Below are 22193 nucleotides of genomic sequence, written 5' to 3' on the forward strand. Positions count from 1 at the left end.
GAAACCAGAACTCTGCTGTGAGTCTCTTTCATGTTTCAGCTTCTTTTGTCTGTCAGAGTGTTGCTGCTTCAGCAGGAAACAGCTGATCAGAATGACTGCAGAAACTTTATTGATCCTGCAGGGAAACAGCTCTGTTACAGCACGCAGTTAAGAAAGGAGGAAGCAGGGGAGGGGAAATAAATCCCAGTCAGAATATGAAGAAGGCAGAAAGTGTGAAAACATGATGAGATGTGTTCAGACGTTAGGTTGTGCGCTGGATATTTGTTTTTAAATGTGTGAACACGGAGCGTCCCGGCCTCCACAGGAGTGAACGTCAGACTTCAGCTCAGAGTTACAGACTCATCCCACCTGTTTACTGCCGTCGGGTTTGTTCAGAAGCAGCTGGAGACAAATGCAGGAAGTTTTTAGACAAACAGCTGACAGTATGCAGCCAGTGGTTCTGTCCTCATCTGTCTGCAGCAGCAGCTGTTTGCACATGCTCAGATGTGTTGCTGTGGCTGCTCACACAGGGTGTGGTGTGTAGGAGGAGGACACTGTTCATCACGTCCAGTTCATTAAACACCTGCTGGCTTTATCAATGATCTCTGTGGACTGCAGTTTCAGTCAATATAGAGAAAGAAATACTTTAAGAATAATGTCAGTAAGATAAATGAATAAACCTCTGAAATAAATACTAAACATAAATATAAAGAAATGCTGTAGTTAAATAAACATATTTATTGATCTGAATGTCTGAATGTAGATCAATATTTCAAAGCTGTTTCTGTCTCCATGTTTTAATTCCTGATGAGGATTTCAAAGAAGAAAACAATGTGACTTTAAAAAATATAAAGTTTTCCACTGAAGATTGTTCATTCTAATATAAAATCATTTTTATTGTTCTTTATCAGTTCTATATATATATTTCTATTCTTTATTTATTGGATTTATTTCAAAGGTGTGTTTATCTTTTTAAGTATTACTTTCTTGAATATTGATTGAAACAACATCCCATAAATCTCCACCCTCTGGTTTTTGAATGTTTGTCAGACTCACTGATCTAAACTCTGACCTTCAGGCAGATTTGAGGAGACACTCACATATTATCATGAATTATTTTACTGTTTTATTTATTTCATATGTGACTGTATGTTAAAATATCTAAAGGAATGATTGTTGGTCTGCTTTCTGTGTGCTTCTGCTGTGTTTGTTGTGAATGAAACCAGCCAACAGAATATAAAGTGTTTCCATCAGCTCAGCCTTAAACTGAAGCAGCAACAGGACTACAAACATGTTTGTAAAACAGAATTACAGATGATTTGACAACATGTAGATCTGGTTTTATCTGATCATGTGGCCCTCTGCTGCCCCCTTCAGGAATGTTACAGTAACAGCAGGCAGGAACACTCTTCTTCTATTACACTGTATGATCATCTGTGTGAATAAATAACATAATAACACCTGAGTGAATACTTGGGACCTTGTCTGATGTTGGTCTGAACCAATCACCGATCCCCACCAACACCATTACAAACAGAAACAGTAAACATCAGTAAAATAGCAGCAATATATTCAATAATGCAAGTGAGGCTCTAAAAGCTGAAACAGCACAGAGGAATGGGTCAACAGAGTAACACAGCGGTTACTGATCCAATATCCCTCTGAGGAACTCTGTTCTGATTTTTACTGCCACTAACTGGCTGTTCAGCACCTTAGAGTTCATATCTGCAGAATGAATGCAACCAGAGAAAAAGTCTCTGAAGGTTTGTTGTACTTCAGGAACCAAAGGCTCTGATCTGAAATCCTCCAGAGACAGGACACAACTTCCTGTGTGTTTGTTTAGATGTTTTTTGGGGCAGAATCTTATTTCAGAAGGGTTTGAACATCTTTTGGCAGTGATTGTAACTCTGAGTGCTGCAGAGCGGAACTTCGATCAGCTGAGAAAGAAATGACTGAACTGTAACTCTCAGTCAGGAAATGTTCTCATGGATTAAGCAGTCATGACCATTATATGTGATCTGTGAGAACAGATTATCAAATGACTCCAGAGAACAGGAAGTGTGTCTGTGTGCTGCTGTGATGGTGTTCAACCTGCATCAACAGGCGACAATCGTGACCTTTGGACTGTTTCTCATGTTTGTTGAACCTGAGCCATGGACAGAACCTGACTGTAAATCAACATATTTTAAACCTTTTCTTTTCTCGTTGAGAAAGGTCCTACCTGTGCTGCCTCCATCACAGGTGGAGCTCTGACTCATTCCAGGAAGCAACTCACCTGTGTCTCAGTCTGTTGTGTTCACACGTCGAGTGGAGCGTCGTCTTCTTCAACACTTGGTTTGAACAAACTGTGAGTCTGAACTTTGTCTTCAGTAACTTTCCTGTTTGTTTCTGCTCTGTAATGTTTGGGGAACATGTTCACTTCTTATTTCAGATCCAGTTTGATCACTGTTGAGTTTGAAGATAAATCTGCATGATTATCATTTACATTGTTATTGATTAGAAACATATTATTTATTGTTTTATTCACAAAATAAATCACATTGTGTTTTAATTTGTGGGAATAACTGTGGTTTCATCCATTAAAGTCAGACACAGAAACTCACTGCTGTTTATCTTTGATTCCTTTAAAGACAAACAGTAACATCCTGGATGAAGGTGTGGTTTTATTGCTGTATAACAGGAGTCAGGCAGGTTTAAGTTTCATGACCTTGATCACAACCCTCCTCCATGTTCCTGTACAGTCAGAACATGTCAGACCAGTTTTTCCTTGTTTCTCACTGTTCAGTTTCTTGTCTTCACTGAATAAAAATGTCTCTTCATCCCACAAACAAATTTAAAATCCAGAATGTTTTAAATCTGCTTTATGGTGTCACTAAATTAGAGCTGAAAAAACATGTAATTTGTCTGGAGATTATCTGAAAATCAATGCATTATTGTTTTTATTTGTTCATTTTTCAAATGAAAAACATTACATTTTTCTAGTATCTATTATTTTCTAGTTTTGTTTTACACTTTTGTAACTAAATATTTCAGACTTAAAAATAAAAAAAAACTGTTTTTACTGGCGTCTCTAATACAAGTTTCTCTGTATGAACAGTGAAATTGCTGGAACTGGAGTTTTGAAAAGCTTCTTCTTTAAGTTTTACCTTTTATTGCATGTATTAATTTAAAATATCTGTTTTATTTTGCTGAGACTCCAGAAAAACAATTAGTAACAATAAGGATTCAACTCAGACTGATATGAAACAGAGAATCAAAACCAATCAGAGGAGCAGCTGATCTTTTTACAGCCCAAATGATGGAGAGGAGGATTTGAGTTGATGTGCAGAAGAATGATTTGTGTTTCCTCTGCAGATGAAGGTAGAAAGTGTGTGTGAGCTGATGTGAATTCAGCAGCATGGATCAGTGTGAGGACACTAAAACCACTCTGTGTGGGGAACATGAGAGCCAGAGCAAAGCTCAGAGGTGAGATGACCATCTCTAACTGTCCATGACCCTGCTCCATGTCAGAGCTCAGCACTCACATCACCAAACCACCTTTATTCACAGGAACCAACCTGAACCTGAACCTGAACCAGAACCCAGCTGTGTGTCCTTTAAGAGCGACCAGTCAAAGGATTGGTTTATTCATTTCCAACATGATGTTCCATCAGCCCAACAGTGAGTATCTGTCAGTATTCAGTGGAGGCTGCATCATGTTTCAGATGATAAGCAGTTTTCAGCTGAATTACTTGAGACTTGGATCAGTTCTTGATGTCTCTGATGAGACTAATTAGCTGCATCATGTGTGTAATGTGATATTTTAGTTCAGTCCTGCAGCTCTTTATCAAAACAAAGGGAGAATATTGCTGAATATCTGTCCACTGATGTGGCTTTTTCACAGGAGCTGATTATGTAGTGAACAGGGCGGCTGATGTAGAAATATTACGTTCTCACACGTTGTGTTTAATGACATCAGTTTAAAACGACCTTCTGAAGAAACAAGAACAAAATTACCAAATCAACCCAGTAACTGATCTGTTATTAATTCTCTCCTTATAAACCTACTCATGTTATCTGATGAAAAGATCAAATTGTTTTAATCTGACACTTTATATTCCAGAAAAATCAAATATTCAAAGTTGGTGTTTTCCAGTGTGGTGCAGCTGCAGTTTGTCTCTGAAAGAGCAGAATGAATCTGATCACACAAACAGTAAAGACTGAGTCAGGGAACCATACTGAAAGCTCAGAGCTTCAGTCTTCCTGTTTTCTCTCAGTAAAATTACATCCAGCTTCCAGTTTCACACACCTGCTGACGTCTGCCTGCAGAGTGGCAGAACTGCCACAAGGGGGAGCTGTAACATTGTTCCACAGCAGCCACACTGACTCTCTGACAGGCCGTCTCACTGCAGACTCAAACACTATCACTGAATACTTTAGTTTGAAGAAAACAAGTGTTTTTCTCTCAGGATCCATCAGAGACTCAGACCTGGACCTGGAACCAGCTGTGTGTCCATGAAGAGCGACGAGTCAATGAATCGTCCTATTTTATTCAAATCAGACCAACATCCATCCTTTAAGAGGTGAGCTGAGTGTAAATATTGTCTTTACAGAGTCAGTTTGAACAGTTTTTATTCCAACATGTGTTTAATGTGAGCTCAGCTCTGTTTCACATCCATTTCTATGTTCATATGTGAAGCGGTGTGTGTTGGATGTTTTCCACAAACACAGCAGTCAAAGAGGAAAGAATGGATGTTGGAGGAGGTGTTTCTGAGTGTCTGTAGGACACCAGCAGGTCCAGCAGGTGTCACTTTGTGCTTTGGCTCTAACACAGTGTAGGTAGGAACTTCCACTCAGGTGGCAGGTGTTGCTGGATGGAGGAGGACAGATATATTTATTTAGAATTAAAAACCTGTACGTCTGAACCACATCAAGCTGATGGAGGTGTGATGTGTTCCAGGATCAGAAGAGGAACAGTCAGCAGGGTGCTGGTTAGCTGCTTAAAGCTTTGAGAAGTTAAATGAAACTTGGTAAACCGACAGTAACTCTGCTTCTTCCAGTTAACTAAACAGAGCTTTTGGAAGCTGCAATGAAAGTTTGTCCCCTGTCTTTGGGAAATAATCATCAGATGATGTTGTACAGTCATCGTCTGAGGCCTTCACACTGGGAGCTGCCCAGTACAACCAGTCTGATCCAAGCACACACTGGCTCTGGCTGCCTTGCTCCAGGGCACTTCAGCAGGGAGGGAAAGCTTTCTGAAGGGGTTGCTGAGAGCTGTTGGGACCCAACCAAAGTGAGCTGAAAGCTCCAAGCAGCTGCAGACTGAGCCGTTGATTCTCAGTGGGATCAGCAGGACTAGTAAAGCTTTCCACTACAGGGAGTCCTCTGATTCACTGTTCACATCCACACATCACTTCATGGAGCTTTACCTTGTGTTTGTCTCTGTGTGGACAGACAGAATGTGAGCTCATTCTTCATGATTCCTCCACAGAGTGGACCAGCAGAGCTCAGAGGTTCCCAGTGGTCAGTCTGCCCAGCAGCATCAAACACAGCTGGACTCCATATTTATGGTCTGTACATGTACAACAACTACTTTTCCATCTATTCTGTTCACAGTCATCTCCATGCTGCACTTTGTAGACCAGTGGATTGTCAGTGTGTCCAACATGGATCTGATGTTTGGCTCCATGATTTCAGTCTGATTGGCTCATTCATATAGTATTCTGTTCCAGCTGCTGGAGGACAACATGGTCACTTTTGTGAAGGAGGAGCTGAAGAAGATCCAGAAGGTTCTGAGTCCAGATTACCCAGAATGCTTCGAGAGTCAGAGGGGGGAGGATGAGGATGAAGAGCAGAGGTGGAGCAGAGAGGCATTAGTGAAGATCACAGTTAACTTCCTGAGGAGAATGAAGCAGGAGGAGCTGGCTGACCGTCTGCAGAGCAGTAAGAGGATTTCTCTAAAGATTTAACCTGCTGGATAAATGACACATTTACTGATGTCTCAACACACAGAACAACACATGTTCAAATACTCATTCTTTACAGGGTTGAAATGTTTATTTACTGATGTTATTTGTTGTCTTCATTTAGAACTATTGGCTGCAATTTGTGGACGTAAACTTAAATCTGCTCTGAAGAAGAAGTTCCAGTGTGTGTTTGAGGGGATTCCTAAAGCAGGAAACCCAACCCCTCTGAATCAGATCTACACAGAGCTCTACATCACAGAGGGAGGGACTGGAGAGGTCAATGATGAACATGAGGTCAGACAGATTGAAACAGCATCCAGGAAAGCAGACAGAGCAGAAACAACCATCAGACAAGGAGACATCTTTAAACTCCCACCTGGAAGAGATGAACCAATCAGAACAGTGATGACAAAGGGAGTGGCTGGCATTGGGAAAACAGTCTTAACACAGAAGTTCACTCTGGACTGGGCTGAAGGCAAAGCCAACCAGGACATCCAGTTCACGTTTCCATTCACTTTCAGAGAGCTGAATGTGCTGAAAGAGAAAAAGTTCAGCTTGGTGGAACTTGTTCATCACTTCTTTACTGAAACCAAAGAAGCAGGAATCTGCAGCTTTGAAGAGTTCCAGGTTGTGTTCATCTTTGACGGTCTGGATGAGTGTCGACTTCCTCTGGACTTCCACAACAAGGAGCCCCTGACTGATGTTACAGAGTCCACCTCAGTGGATGTGCTGCTGACAAACCTCATCAGGGGGAAACTGCTTCCCTCTGCTCGCCTCTGGATAACCACACGACCTGCAGCAGCCAATCAGATCCCTCCTGACTGTGTTGACATGGTGACTGAGGTCAGAGGGTTCACTGACCCACAGAAGGAGAAATACTTCAGGAAGAGATTCAGAGATGAGGAGCAGGCCAGCAGGATCATCTCCCACATCAAGACATCACGAACCCTCCACATCATGTGCCATATCCCAGTCTTCTGCTGGATCACTGCTACAGTTCTGGAGGATGTGTTGAAAACCAGAGAGGGAGGAGAGCTGCCCAAGACCCTGACTGAGATGTACATCCACTTCCTGGTGGTTCAGGCCAAAGTGAAGAAGGTCAAGTATGATGGAGGAGCTGAGACAGATCCACACTGGAGTCCAGAGAGCAGGAAGATGATTGAGTCTCTGGGAAAACTGGCTTTTGAGCAGCTGCAGAAAGGAAACCTGATCTTCTATGAATCAGACCTGACAGAGTGTGGCATCGATATCTCAGCAGCCTCAGTGTACTCAGGAGTGTTCACACAGATCTTTAAAGAGGAGAGAGAGCTGTACCAGGAGAAGGTGTTCTGCTTCATCCATCTGAGTGTTCAGGAGTTTCTGGCTGCTCTTCATGTCCATCTGACCTTCATCAACTCTGGAGTTGACTTGCTGCAACAAGACAAAATAAGCTCTTGCTGGTACAAACTAAAAAAAGAAAAACTAAAACATCTCCATCAGAGTGCTGTGAACAAGGCCTTACAGAGTCCAAATGGACACCTGGACCTGTTCCTCCGCTTCCTCCTGGGTCTTTCACTGCAGACCAATCAGAGTCTCCTACGAGGCCTGCTGACACAGACAAGAAGTAGCTCACAGACCAATCAGAAAACAGTCCATTACATCAAGGCAAAGATCAGTGAGAATCTGTCTGCAGAGAGAAGCATCAATCTGTTCCACTGTCTGAATGAACTGAATGATCGTTCTCTAGTGGAGGAGATCCAACAGTCCCTGAGTTCAGGAAGTCTCTCCACAGATAAACTGTCTCCTGCTCAGTGGTCAGCTCTGGTCTTCATCTTACTGTCATCAGGAAAAGATCTGGATGTGTTTGACCTGAAGAAATACTCTGCTTCAGAGGAGGCTCTTCTGAGGCTGCTGCCAGTGGTCAAAGCCTCCAACAAAGCTCTGTTAGTACAGAGATAGACATATTTATTTTTAATTACATAGTTTGCTTATCAACTGGACAAAAACAGCAGAATCAGCGTTAAACTCATTTTCAAATTAACTTCAGTTTATCTATAAAGTGTCAGTTCACAACAAAATATCATCTTACAAGTGATGTGAGATGATACTTTGTTGGAAATAGAAACTCGGCAGTTCCTCTGAGGAAGAACTTGGTGACAGTTATTGATCTAATTTAGAGTTAATTTCTTTAATTAATGAATTCATTAATTAATCAGTTTATTTGCTCCCATCTCATTAGATAGTTATCTGGATTAACTAACTCTAACAATCAATGCAAATTAGACACATGTAGATATAGTTTTACTCTAAAAAACTGTGTTTAGCTTATTTTATTTTATTTCTATACTTTATTTCCATGGACAAATAAACAGAAACAAACAGGGAAACATAATTCTTCCACTAATCAAATATGAATGTAGTTTGATTGATTAATGGATCAAGTTATTTCCTTCCATCTCATTTCCTCCTCAGACTGAGTGGCTGTAACCTCTCAGAGAGAAGCTGTGCAGCTCTGTCCTCAGCTCTCAGCTCCCAGTCCTGCAATCTGACAGAACTGGGCCTGAGTAACAACAACCTGCAGGATTCAGGAGTGAAGCAGCTTTCTGCTGGACTGAAGAGTCCAAACTGCAGACTGGAAACACTGAGGTAAGGATTCATGAACTTTTCAGTTGAGAGCTGATATAATTCTGGATTAAATAGATGAACAAACAGCTTCCAGGTACCTTGATCAATGAAACAGGTTGATCTGTTCTGCATTTTGATCATCAGGCTTAAATAACTCTGATCATGAAGATAATGAAATATAACACACACAGTTTTAAGAAATGCCAAAGTGCTCTTTTACTTGAACTCCTTTCCATTCCCGTAGATTTGTCCTAAAACACAGATCCATCACATACCCAAAGTAAACTACTTTACAGAAATATGAGTTGTTTTTTCCTCTAAATGTGAGCATCAAACCTCCTTTAAATGTGGACACACTGCACTGGAACAAAGTGATGATATCTGTATGGTTATTGCTCTGAAACTTCTCTTTGATCCAATCTCCCTTCCTGAGCGTGCACGAGGAGATTGTGGAGAGAAAAAACTCCCTTTTAACAGGAAGAAACCTCCATCAGAACCAGAACCAGGAGGGGTGTTCATCTGCTTCGACCAGCTGGGGGTTGAGAGGAAAGGAAAGAGGGGACAACAAGCACCATAACACCAGGCCAGAGATATCTGCTGAGGAAGAGAAACACAAGATAATGACAACGATGTCATATGAACATGGAGAATAAAGAGAGCAGAGGGAGGAGAGGTGAATCATGGGAGCTCCCCCAGTAGTCTGGGCCTATAGCAGCATAACTATGGGATGTTTCAGGGTCACCTGAGCCATCCCTAACTATAAGCTTTATCAGAAAGGAAAGTTTTAAGCCTAATCTTAAAGGTAGAGAGGGTGTCTGCTTCCTGAAGCCAAACTGGCAGCTGGTTCCACAGAGAGGGGCCTGATACCTGAAGGCTCTGCCTTCCATTCTACTTTTAGAAACTCTGGGAACCACAAGTAAACCTGCAGTCTGAGAGCAAAGTGCTCTGTTGGGAAAATCTCCAACTATGAGATGTTTCTCACTCAGTCCACAGAGTTTCAGCGTCAGACAGACTTCAGCCAGTAACTGGATTCTGCTCCTCTGCATGTGAACAGTTACAAGGATGGTGTTCCAGTTAAATGGTCCAGTCAGGCTGTGAGCAAAGCTCCACTCAAATGTGCACGTAACTGTGCTGACTGATACAGCCAACAGCTGCAGAGTCAGCAGAATATCTGTGGAGATGACAGGACTCTGGGGTGTAGTGGAAGTCTGAGGTGTGCAGAGTGAAGAGAAACAGTGAGAGTACAGTGAAGAGTGAAATGTTGAAATATTCACAATAATCTAAAGTTTTTATTCTCAGAGGTTTTCTTTTCATTCAGGTTTTTCATTCACTGCTGCCATGTTTCCTCTTTGTTTGTCACCGAAGGTTGTTAATATTTTCTTCTCATTTTATCTGAAACTCTTTGTTATTGGAGCAAAATGATGAAAATCATCTTTAAAGTTATTTCAAACACATCTAATGAATCACATAAAATAGATAAAGAACATAAATCAGATCCTGTTTGCAGACTAAAGATTCAACCATTTTCCTCTGTGTGTGAAGTCACATGTTCAGCATGCAGCATGTTTTTATTCTTCCTTTAACATGAACACTTTTCAGCATGTTTGAATGTTATTAACATCTCCTGCAGTTTGAAATGTTGAAGCTGATCCACCAGTTTGGTTCAGACTGAAATGTCTCAACATCTCATAGATTGTGATGTCATTTGTTTCATGTCGTCCTCAAAGGGACCAGTTACAGTAGTTGATGATTCTCTGACTTTTATTCAGTTCCATCATCAGGTCAACATTTGGTGACATTCAGCTTCAGTTTCAGAGCACGCTCCCACAGAATCAGACCAGTTTCTGGTGGACCATCACTTTTTGGAACAACACCGGTCCTCAGCCCATCGCCCCGATGCTGTCCTTCTGCCACCTGATGTGTCGACTCGTTTCTGATCCCACCATTTCTTTTTTTATCTCTGCAGGGTCCTTTGCTCACACTTTACAGAGTTGATTCTTCTGTTTCTTTTTTCCATCCAGCAGCTTTTCTTCTGTTGGTGATTTCAGAACTAAGATCAGCAAATAAAACAGATTAAATTTTCTCTGCTTCACTGATGAGCGTCTCAGTTTCACATTTGTTAAATCAGCTTCTTCTTTACTGCTGCTCTCACTGTGGTGCAGACCATATTTTATCTGAAAAGGACTCAGTAGGGGAGTGTCTGCATGTATTTGTGGCTAAAATGATCAGGTTAATCCACGTGTGTAGTTTGATTCTGACTCAGATTTATGAAGACACAAAGTCTGTACTGTGAGACAGTTCCAGTTTCTCTAAACATTTGATGACATTCAGCTTCAGTTTCAGAGCAGTTCTCTCAGAGTTTCTGTGTTGTTTTGTGTGTCTGCAGCCTGTCAGGCTGTATGATCACAGAGGAAGGCTGCGCTTCTCTGGCTGAAGCTGTGACCTCCAACCCCTCCCATCTGAGAGAGCTGGACCTGAGCTACAACCATCCAGGAGACTCAGGAGTGAAGCTGCTGACGGCTGCACTGAAGGATCCACACAAACTCAGGTATGGAGAGGCCTGCTGCAGCCACACACAATGTCTGATAGAGGAGGAAGAGCTGGAAACATGTTCTCTGTCCTGCACTCAGCCCTGTGTTTTTGCTTCCTGCTGAGTGTTACATGAACAATCACACATGTAGGAGCCTTTTTCCTTTGCTCACAGCAGAAACACTGGTTGAACAGAAACAGCAGATATTTGTGGAGGAGGTCTCCAAGGAGAACATCTGTAGGAACAACAGTGAGAAGTGTCTGTTGGTCCTCTGACCCTGGATCAGATACAAAGATGGGTCCAGAACATGTTAGCCTAGCTTAGCACAAAAAATTATAAAACCATGTTTGCCGCACATCTGGAAATGTGTACAAGTGGATTAGACCTGTGTCCCTCCCTCCATACGCCTACATGGGGGATCTTCAGCTGGACTGGCTCTCTGACAGCTCCAACACTGGACCTGGATGTGTTTCAGCTCAGAGATAAAGCCACCAGAGCAAACTTCAACAATCCTCTGAGCTCCACATGACTTGATATCAGACTTACTGACAGAGCACACAGATCCTTGCTCTGGAGTTTGTGTGATGTTAGTGATCACTGCTCCATCACCTGTGTCAGAGACACTAAAATCACTCAGTCTCTAATGGTCAGTACAGGAAATGAGAAGCATTTGAATCTTCAGGATGTTTGAAATTACTCTGATCATATATTCTCTGTTACTGATCCTGCCGTGGCTCTGGAAGACTTTTCACAGTGTTTGAATGTTCCTGCTGACAGATGTGGCCCTTATAAAAGCACAGAATCAGAATCAGAACCAGATCCAGTCCTTGGTTCTCCACTCAGCTCTCTGAAGCCATCCACAGCAGAGACAAAGCCTGGTCCAGCTCTGCTTCATTTCTCCTAACAGAACGGGCAGTTTGTCCGTGCTGGGCAGAAGGAGAACTGTGGGTATATGAAGGGACATTTCTTCAGATCCTTTTCAGGCAGCTGTTAGAATGAGTCACATTGTGTTAGAAAGTGTAGCTGTGTCTCCACAGTGTTGCTGTTGGACTGTGTACATCCTCTCTGCTCCACAGGGAGCCATGATCTCTGATAGAGGCCCGTCTCAGTGGCCAGTGTGTGTGCACTGAGTGTGTCCTCTGTTAACGTGGTTCTGTGTTGCTGTTCAGTCTCTGTGCTCAGGTGTTCCTCCACAGCTGATGCTCGTCTTAAGGCCAGATAGCTCTGCATCTGACTGTGTTTGTGTGTCCCAGTGGCTGATGTCATTGTGTTAGTGTAGTGTGTAGCAGTCAGACTGTGGAAGCAGATGAGCTTTCTCAGAGATCACACAGTACCAGGTCCAAAGAGTTCTGCCCTTCTGTGGTTCTGATCGTCCTTCCAGATGAGAACCAAGTAGACCAAAGTTGAACTGGAGCTGTGTTTGGTTGTTCTTCATCCCAAGAAAAAAGGTGGGGGACAATCCAATAAACACTATCCAAGGAATTCCAGAGAAACAGGAAGAGAGGGACACTGGGGGAAGGAGAGGAAGAGGCTGGAGGCTTTTCAGTCTGTTTCAGATTCCTGAAAAGTGATCAGGCTGAAATAAATAAGTGATTCTGATCAATAAACCACAACATCTGGCAGCTAATATACTTCCAATGACTATAGATTCTCCTCTGATCTTATTCTGAGCCTTTAATGTTCAGTGTGGAGGGTGGAATGAGGGGAGTGTTTCTAGTCTAACTTTTCTAGATGAATGTCTTCCCCTGGCTGGCTGTGCAGCATTCAGATGGACCAATGGGTCTGAGAAACGATCTGGATGTTTGGCTGCCCTGAAACATACTGAGAGGAGGAGTCAGCAGAAACAAAGTGACCATCAGGAGAGACCATAATGTCAGAAACTGAAGTGATTTCATTTGAATTCTTAAAGCTCATATTTGGATTCAGAAATGAGTGAAAATTCTTCCAAACTTGAAGAGTTGAATTCAGAGACAGAACCTTCATCTCCGTAATCTTACTGCAGAAAACATTTGGTGCTTTTAAACAGATGCAAGGTCCTTTCAAAGTCAGAATGTTTATTCAGGATAAACAATTCGTGATTCTCCCGAACATAGCGAAAACAAGAGGCTGTGAAAAACCTGAAGCACTCTCCTCAATAAGTATATTTGAGGAGGGTGCAGCTATGAAAATGATCAAAACAAAAACTCTCTCCACTCTAGGAGGAAAACAGAAAAGGCTGTAAAAGGTAACAAGTAAACTCTTCACGCTCTCCTAAATGAGGCGGAATAAACAAAGAATGCTTTCCCCGGTAAACAGAGGCACAATCACTAATAAATTCAAAATCTCTCCACTAAGGGAGGCACTATGAAATGTTACTCTTAACACTAAAACAGTCCTCTAACGGAGGTTCTATGAAGCTTGAGCAAGAACAGAAAATCACTCCTTAACGGAGGAAACAAAACAGACTGAAACTTACCGTGGGCTAAGCTATGACTATGGAAAAATTGCAAACAAGGATTGCTCTGTAGGAGGCTCGCTCGACTACAGGCTCGAGGCTTCGAGACTATGGCTTCTGTAGTACAAGGCGCTAGAGTGAAGAACGTGGCAAGTTACGACACACTGGCCAAGACAAAGGAGACGCAGACCATTTAAACACATGAGGAGCCATGGGGAACAAGTGGAAACACTTTGGAATCAGGGAAGACAATCAGACACTTGACACGAGAGGAAGAGCAAGATACCTGAAACGAGAGGGGTAGTTAGTATTTCAAAATAAAACAGGAAATGACAAGACAAGACATGAATCAAAACATAAAATGTGACACTTCAGAATGAGTTCACAGATTTCCTTCCACCCATTGTTCTTCTTTCTTTACTTATTCTTTCCTCATTTTTCTGAGCTCTGACACCCCCCCCCTCTCTCCTTTCAGGGTGGAGCCTGCTGGAGAACGATGGTTGACACCAGGTCTGAGGAAGTGTAAGTGTGTTCTTCATCTGATTCATGACATCCAACCATCTTCACACTGTCACATCACTCGTTGATCAAAGTGAACAGATGATAGATCAATAACTGCAGCTGGATTGTGTTTGTTCTCTCCATCAGATTCCTGTCAACTCACAATCGACACAAACACAGTGAGCAGACAACTGAAACTGTCTGACAACAACAGGAAGGTGACACGTGTGGAGGAGGTTCAGTCATATCCTGATCATCCAGACAGATTTGATGGCAGGTGTCAGCTGCTGTGTAGAAATGTTCTGACTGGTCGCTGTTACTGGGAGGTCGAGTGGAGAGGAGGAGTTGATATATCAGTGAGTTACAGAGGAATTAGAAGGAGAGGAAGCAGTGCCTGTGAGTTTGGATGGAATGATCAGTCCTGGAGTCTGAGCTGCTCTGATGGAGGTTACTCTGTCTGGCACAAAAACAGAAAAACAGCCATCTCCTCCTCCTCCTCCTCCTCCTCCTCCTCCTCTGTCTCTGACAGAGCAGCAGTGTATGTGGACCGTCCTGCTGGCACTCTGTCCTTCTACAGAGTCTCCTCTGACACACTGATCCAACTCCACACCTTCAACATCACATTCACTGAAAAACCTCTGCATCCTGGATTTAAGTTCAGGTCATCTGGTTCCCGGTTGTCTCTGTGTTGAGTATAAAGAGTTTCCTCCTGTCAGAGAATCACTGTTGAACAGATAGTTCAGTCTGTACATGTCTGTCTCTTTCACTCAGAAACACCTTTTCAGATTCATGGATTCAGTCAGTTTCTGTTTGAAACTCTTCTGAATGATTCCTTGGAAACTTCTTCCTCTTCCAGTCCTTTAAAGATGGAAGCTGCCATTCTTCCAGGATGTTGTTTTTCTGTGTGTTTCCAGTCAAAGCTTCACACTGAATATCAGTATGTTGTGTTTCTCTGCAGCTCACTTCAACTGAGACCATTCAGTTCATGTCAGCTGCAGTTAGTTTGCTGCACATGTGACAAACTGTGATATCAGAGAGGAATCACTGAGCTCCAATCAGCTAGGATGAATTTCCAACCTGCTGACAGATCTTCACTGATTCTGCTCCAATGTTTAGAGACTTTAAACTGATAGAATTACTCAGTTCTGTCAGAGACAGTCGAGTTCTGTTAGAAAACCTTCTTCCTGCCCCTGGTTAACTTGTCATAGGCGTGATGACTCTGAGATGATACCAGCAGAGAGTTTGACAAAAGCCTGTCTCATATATCTTACTAAGACCTCAGAAAATTGGGTCAAATTGTTAGGGAAGAAAAAGGCAGATGTGTGTTTCTATTCAAATGTGTTTTAGTTTGTGTTGCAAAAGCTTTAAAAAAAACATGGATCATATAAAGAAAGCATCAGAACGGAGTGTTTGTGTTGATATAGTGTTATCTACTCTAAATATTGTTTTCATTCTATCTGTTCTGTTTCCTGTCAGAGAAATAATAGGATACCTTCGATCAAACTCATTTTGACAGGTGACCTCTGAGGGCCAATGGGTGGACAGGGGAGGGGTTTCGAGTAAAGGATAAAAACCCTGAGACAGTCAGTGTGTAGAGAACGACTTTGGGGTGAAAGATAGCTGATTCAAGATGCCCAGGACAAGAAGCAGAGTGAGTGTAGAGGAGAAATCTACACAGGCACCGGAGAGGACGTGTGCTCTGCAGTCTCTCATTTGTGAGACTCCGGTAACGATATTTGAAGATCAGCCCTTGATACCAAATGCTCCCAAGAAAAGGATGGTGTTTCTGTGCAGAACGCAGCAACCGCCGCCCGTGTCTCTACAGGAAGAATGGTCACTGGAGCCTTATGGACTGCGGAGAAGATGGGGCTATGTGTTCATGTATGAAACAGGTGACCTCTGTCTGTATCAGCTTGACGAGGGTGGTGAGAAGCCGGGACCTCTGACCACTGTGAGTATGCTAACTTCCAACGACTGTGGAGTGTTGAAACTAGCGATACCGCGTCATATAGAAGGAGGCAAGGGCTCGGCTGAGGAGCCTGAGAAATTCAACAGCTGGGTCAGAGCCAGTGACCTTCACGAGGTATAAAGGGGGCCATCGCTACTCCTAGCCCGCTACATTACACCATGAACCGAACGGTAGAGGATGAGGGGTTTTATATCACCCTGCCCTCCAACGCTAGTCTCTACGTCTTTAAGAATAATACCAGTTCCAGTTTCCGTGTGGATTTAGCCCAGCATATCGATTTGGAAGGTTCGTGGCAGGTTGCCTTGACGAAGATTTCTTATCTGTACACATGGCATAACGCCCCCAAGGACCAGGCTTTTTTTGAATGGAGGAAAGCGGGACTGGAAAAGTTCTACCGCCAGAATATAGGATGCGGACATTTCAAGGATTTGAATCAGCTCAAAGCCGAGATTGAGGGTCACCTTAGAAAAATAGGTTCTGATATTTATTTAGTCGTGAACACGGTGGAAAATAGACTCATGTATCAGGCAGGTGCCCAGTAGCACCTGCGTTTTTATCCACCACTGAGCTACACGCTAGGTGTGGAGCCTGGCAAATGGATCGTATTTGATGTCAAAGACCTCTTCAACAGATGGCTAATCTATGTCAAACAAAGGTCACACGTCAAAATAGCTTGATCGATCGATAAGAGGTCAAAAGTCATATCCCCAGATGTCAGCAAACGGATGTCAAACAAAGGTCACCTGTCATATTAATTTGATTGATCGATATGAGGTCAGAGGTCACCTGTCAAAATGAGTTTGATCGAAGGTATCCTTTTATTTCTCTAACGTTTCTGGCAGTTGAATCGTACTGGAGTCCGCTGGAGTCCAACAATGGTAACTCGGATCAAGCACTAAAAACACAAGAGCGAGAGACGTTCATTGGAGCTCCAAACGTGTCTGATGGACGACTGTTTGGTGTCTAAGGTCCCAAAGATGCTTAAATTAGAAACTGAAGGCCAAACTACACACTGTTAGGTTTAAGCTTTAACATTCGTATCAGCCAATAAACCAGTCGGGTTGTGTGTTTTTATAAAAACTGTCATTTAAACTGTGATCTGTCACATTCAGAGCCTGGGTAGCTCAGTCGGTAGAGCATCAGACTTTTAATCTGAGGGTCCAGGGTTCCAGTCCCTGTTCAGGCGATACTACCCTTGAATATGTCATGGTTACTATCATTGCATTATCTTATACTTCTATGAATGCAGAGAACAACTCTACACTGGTCACTTTAAAGCCAATAGGTGCATTTGGACAGAGAGTTCTAAGAACTGTACACCTCCAATTTAACTATAAGAACTGCCCTTCCCCAGTGGAACTGTTTCATTTTCGATTCGCACATGAGTCGGGAACCTTGATCGGGACTGATGTGACGCAGCCGTCAGCGACAGACGTGTTACTTTAGCGCCACACTCAACAACAAAACAAAACCTGCGAGGAGGCCACCGTGTTTATGGTCTGCATGACGGTGATATTAATCATGGATGATCACATCAGGCGTCTAAGATGGAGGCTGGAAGAGCACACAGCGAGAGTCAGGAGATGAAGAATCCAGCAGCGGGCGATACTTCTTCATTTCATGAAGGAGAGAAGAGCGCCGCAGGCAAAGGAGACAACGTCTAAGTTTAACTTATTAAACAGGCGCCGGTTGTGTCCGTGTTGTATGAGTAAATATTTCAGACAAGGGGCGGAGCTACCAGCCACCAAACACCTACGTCATATGTGTTCCTGTTGAACCCAGAAAAGACCTCGGAGAAGGAGCTAAAATGGTTCTAGGAACTGAGGGCCGTGGTCCATAGTTCCTCTATGTCCGAATGCACGAAAAAACAGCCCTATTCCTGAACAGGTTCCAGGAACTGCAAAAGGTTCCTACAGTGGGAATGCTTCTTTGCTCCACTTCTGCTACTCTTAAAACATACGTTAAAGACAGCAAGGGTTATGATCTTCTTCGTTGTGTATGACGAGGTTTCTCAAAGACAATGAAAACACTTCCTCGTAGACATATTCACCGTTCTGAACAGCCAATGTGAGAGGACTCTTCACCAAAAAGCCAAGACAACGTTTCTGACAGTTGAATCGTATTGGAGTCTGCTGAAGTCCAACAATGGTAACTGGGATCAAGCACCAAAAATACAAGAGCGAGAGACGTTCATTGGAGCTCCAAACGTGTCTGATGGACGACTGTTTGGTGTCTAAGGTCCCAAAGATGTTTAAATTAGAAACTGAAGGCCAAACTACACACTGTTAGGTTTAAGCATTAACATTTGTATCAGCCAATAAACCAGTCGGGTTGTGTGTTTTTATAAAAACTGTCATTTAAACTGTGATCTGTCACATTCAGAGCCTGGGTAGCTCAGTCGGTAGAGCATCAGACTTTTAATCTGAGGGTCCAGGGTTCCAGTTCCTGTTCAGGCGATGCTACCTCTGAATATGTCATAGTTACTGTCATTGCATTATCCTACACTTTGGGATTGATGTGACGCAACAGACATGTAACTTTAGCGCCACTCAACAACAAAGCCCGTGAAAAGTAAGGAGAGAAGAAAACAAAACAACACCACCAAGAAGCTAACATGGAGAGCGAGGAGGCCACCGTGTTCATGGTCTGCATGACGGTGATATTAATCATGGACGATCACATCAGGCGTCTAAGATGGAGGCTGGAAGAGCGCACAGCGAGAGTCAGGAGATGAAGAATCGAGCAGCAGGCGATACTTCTTCTTTTCATGAAGACAAGAAGGAGAGCAGAACGCCGCGGACAAAGGAGACGACGTTAATAAGTTTAACTTATTAAACAGGTGCCAGTTGTGTCCGTGTTGCATGAGTAAACATTTCAGACAAGGGGCGGAGCTACCAGCCATCAAACACCTACATCATGTTCCTGTGGAACCCAGAAAAGAGAAGGAGCTAAAATGGTTCTAGGAACTGAGTGCTGTGGTCCCTGGTTCCTGTATGTCCGAATGCACGAAAAAACGGCCATATTTCTGAAAAGGTTATAGGAACTGCAAATGGTTCCTACAGTGGGAATGCACCTAATGTGTTCTTTGCTCCACTTCTGCTACTCTTAAAACATACGTTAAAGACAGCAAGGGTTATGATCTTCTTTGTTGTGTATGACGAGGTTTCTCAAAGACAATGAAAACACTTCCTCATAGACATATTCGCTGTTCTGAACAGCCAATCAGAGCGGACTCACCAATAGACAAGACAACGTTTCTGACAGATACTACCTCTGAATATGTCATGGTTACTATCATCTTACACTTCTATGAATGCACCGTCAGGTAGACTGATCACTATTAGTACAAGTGCGTTTACTTCATTCATTTTTGTTTCCCCACGCTTCTCCTGAGCAACGACTGTTGCAGTGGGTGATTTGTGGATGCACCACACCCACCATCTGTATCTAACAAACATCCTAGAAAAGTCTTGATGTTCTGCTGCACAGTTTGTGAAGCAAGAACGTCCAGATTTTTTAAAATGAAAGAGGACACGTTTTCTTTTTCACATGAATGCAATGCAATTACAGGAAGAACCAGAGGAAACCAAAGCAACTGGGTGTAGCAGAGCATGATGTCTTCAGAGGATGCTTAGTATGATTATTCCCCCGGCTTTAACACAGAGATTGTTTATCACCTGGCGTGGCTGTAGCTCAGGAGGAATCAGCAATCAGGAGGTCAGTGGTTCAACACCAGCTTCCAGACACTGAACCCCCAATGTATCCATCAGTGTATGAATGGACTAACCCAGTGTTGGAATGCATGTAGTTATGTGTAGACTTAAGATGTGCTGTGTGAGTGCATGTAGTGTTAGAAGCACTTTGAGTGGTCAGTTAGACAAGAAAAGCACTATACAAGTCCATTTACCCACATGAGCTGAAGCAACTCATGATGTTAAGAAGGCATTTCACTTCAAAGACACAACATGAACTGGTGTACAGCGCAGAGCCATTATTTATCTTGCATCTTCTAAAAAGTCAGGCAAATCTCTTCCTCTGCAGATGTAACTCGACATTTAAACGTCTGAAGGCTGGTGCAAAAAAATATAAAATAAAATGTCAATCAAGTTTATCAAATCAATTCACAATTTTAATCATACAATCCAAAGCGCTCTGCTAATCAATACAAACAGTTTAACAATGCCTTTACAGGTTTGCAAGCGTTTTCATGACAATTATCTTCCAATCGAGGATATTTCCCTGAAAAAAATGGCAAATACATCACAACTATTTTCATTAAATGACTTAAAAACATCACGCCTCAGTTACAGTTTACATCAGTTCCATTTTTACACCCACCCCTCATATGTGAATGAATTACCATACAATCTATAATCAGAAGAAGTCGAAGTAAGTTCCTCATTATTGTCCCATTATTCAGAACAATATTATTCAGTCTTTAAAAAGACACATTAAAGTGATAAAATTCATTCTTACAAATTAGGACACAAACTGTCTAAAGTGCATTAGCAGATACATCAACATATGTTTGGATTTTCTTATTCAAAAGTGATGAAGCAAGTCTGCAGCTATGCATGCGACACAAAGAGGACAAAGTCGGACACAGTGTTCACTAATTTGACCTGATCAAAGCTTCCATCTCACAGATGAATTTGAGTTGAAATTTATGATCAGATGTGTCCCAGCTATGTGTTGCGTTCCTTTTAGGGATAACCAGTGCATATGGACCTGATTGACCGATCTCCTGCTCCACCCAGTACCTTAAAATGTAAACATGAGCAATATTAATAGCATTCATAGTACAGCTAATGCACTTAATTAAATCAAACAAGTTCAGTGTTGCAAGAAACAAACAGCTGACATCAAATCCTGGTGAAACAATAGTTTATACTTTGAATTTGCATTAAAGCTAAATCCTTTCTTTTTCTGTCTCAGCACCGGGCCGTAGTCGTGGTCAATATTTATTTTTACTTACCCAAGAGTGTCGTTGCGTCCATCAATCCAGAACCAGGTGTTGTCAGTTTCTTTTAACCCAATCCAGTATCCATGGTTAGGGCTCTGGTAATACCGGATGTTTTTACTGACAAATTCCTGGAAGTCATGACATGGCGGATCATCGGAATCATTCACACTTTAGTAAAGGCATCAGTTATAATAATTTAAAAGAAAATGGAAATTTGGAAAATGCCATTTATGCTCTTTATAGCTCACCTGTTCTTGCAGATTATCAATAACAACCAGATCTGCAGCTTTGTCTTTGCAATAAGTTCGACTTTGTGGCCATGTCTTCCAACTTGGGGGTTCATCATAAAACAGGTAGCACTTTTCCTGGTAAAGAATCCAGCCGTCCCGACAGGGCTGACACTCACGAAATGGGCGGAGAAATTGATTAATTATTAAATCTAACATGTCAAAATCAAATGACAGCCTTTTTAAACTGACTGAAATTATACGGATTAGACCAACTTGGATTTTAATGAATGTGATTTAATTGGAATCTTATTACAATGAATTGGATTACAATTAGTTTAAAATAGACTGTAGTTGAAATGCCTCGAGATAACATTTGTTGCGATTTGATGGTATGTAAATAAAACTGAATGATAACAAATTATAAAACCTTGAAAGACTTATGACTGTTATCCTACATGAGGAACTATAAATCTATCTACTTCTAATATTTCCATTCTGGAGCATCTTTCTTGGAAGGACGTTTTCTTCCAGAATAAATCCAGCAGGTATAAACTCAAGATATTAAATGTTTTTTTTCAACTTTATTAGTTGCATTTCAGGTCTGAAAAATGTTTTTAAAAAGTTGTGATGTGGGTTAGTAATAAAGAAAATTAGACATCAGATGATAGTTATTATGATTTGGCACAAAAGATGTTCAGAGGAGCTAAAGTTTGTCCTCAAATGTGATTAAAAACAATGTTCCTCAGAGAAAGACTGGAAGGGATCTGCATATTTCTGCCTCTACAGAGCAGAATATCATTAAAGCATTCAAGGAATCTGAAGGAGTTTCAGTGTAAAGGACAAGGGAGCAAGCCTAAGCTGGACACCCGTGACCTCTGACCCCCCAGACGGCGTTGCATCAAGAACCGTCATTCATCAACAGCTGATAGAAGCACATGGACAAGGGATTACTGTGGAAACTTTTGTCAAGCACTACAATACAGAGTTCCATTCACAAGCTTTACTGTGCAGAAAAGAAGCCTCAGAAAAGAGGCGGCG

General features: G+C 42.2%; 2 protein-coding genes, 1 long non-coding RNA gene and 2 other non-coding genes across 5 annotated transcripts in view; 4 read left to right on the plus strand and 1 right to left on the minus strand.

Moving 5' to 3' along the window:
• Positions 1-1122: 1122 nt before the first annotated feature.
• Positions 1123-22193, plus strand: part of LOC140291556 (NLR family CARD domain-containing protein 3-like) — a 157380-nt gene continuing 136309 nt past the window's right edge. The window contains exons 1-4 of the mRNA XM_072379424.1: positions 1123-1272; positions 3334-3444; positions 3529-3639; positions 4428-4541. Of these exons, the coding sequence (XP_072235525.1) occupies positions 3377-3444; positions 3529-3639; positions 4428-4541 (293 nt within the window). The 5' untranslated portion in view covers positions 1123-1272; positions 3334-3376. The remainder of the gene's footprint in view (positions 1273-3333; positions 3445-3528; positions 3640-4427; positions 4542-22193) is intronic.
• LOC140292253 (stonustoxin subunit alpha-like) lies at positions 10867-15369 on the plus strand. Its single transcript, XM_072379473.1, has 3 exons — positions 10867-11076; positions 13968-14014; positions 14141-15369. The coding sequence occupies exons 1-3, from the start codon at positions 10928-10930 to the stop codon at positions 14683-14685; spliced, it is 741 nt and encodes a 246-aa protein (XP_072235574.1). The 5' UTR covers positions 10867-10927; the 3' UTR covers positions 14686-15369.
• trnak-uuu (transfer RNA lysine (anticodon UUU)) lies at positions 17076-17148 on the plus strand. The gene has a single exon. It is a non-coding gene; the product is annotated as a tRNA-Lys (tRNA).
• On the plus strand, positions 18346-18418 carry trnak-uuu (transfer RNA lysine (anticodon UUU)). Its single transcript has one exon. It is a non-coding gene; the product is annotated as a tRNA-Lys (tRNA).
• LOC140292671 (uncharacterized) lies at positions 20657-21466 on the minus strand. The gene is made up of 3 exons (XR_011912587.1): positions 21174-21466; positions 20938-21053; positions 20657-20722 (listed from the first exon to the last, which is right to left on the minus strand). It is a non-coding gene; the product is annotated as an uncharacterized lncRNA (long non-coding RNA).

Source organism: Leuresthes tenuis, unplaced genomic scaffold (assembly GCF_036924035.1).
Source record: "Leuresthes tenuis unplaced genomic scaffold, fLeuTen1.0.hap1 SCAF_1, whole genome shotgun sequence".
NCBI lineage: Eukaryota > Metazoa > Chordata > Actinopteri > Atheriniformes > Atherinopsidae > Leuresthes > Leuresthes tenuis.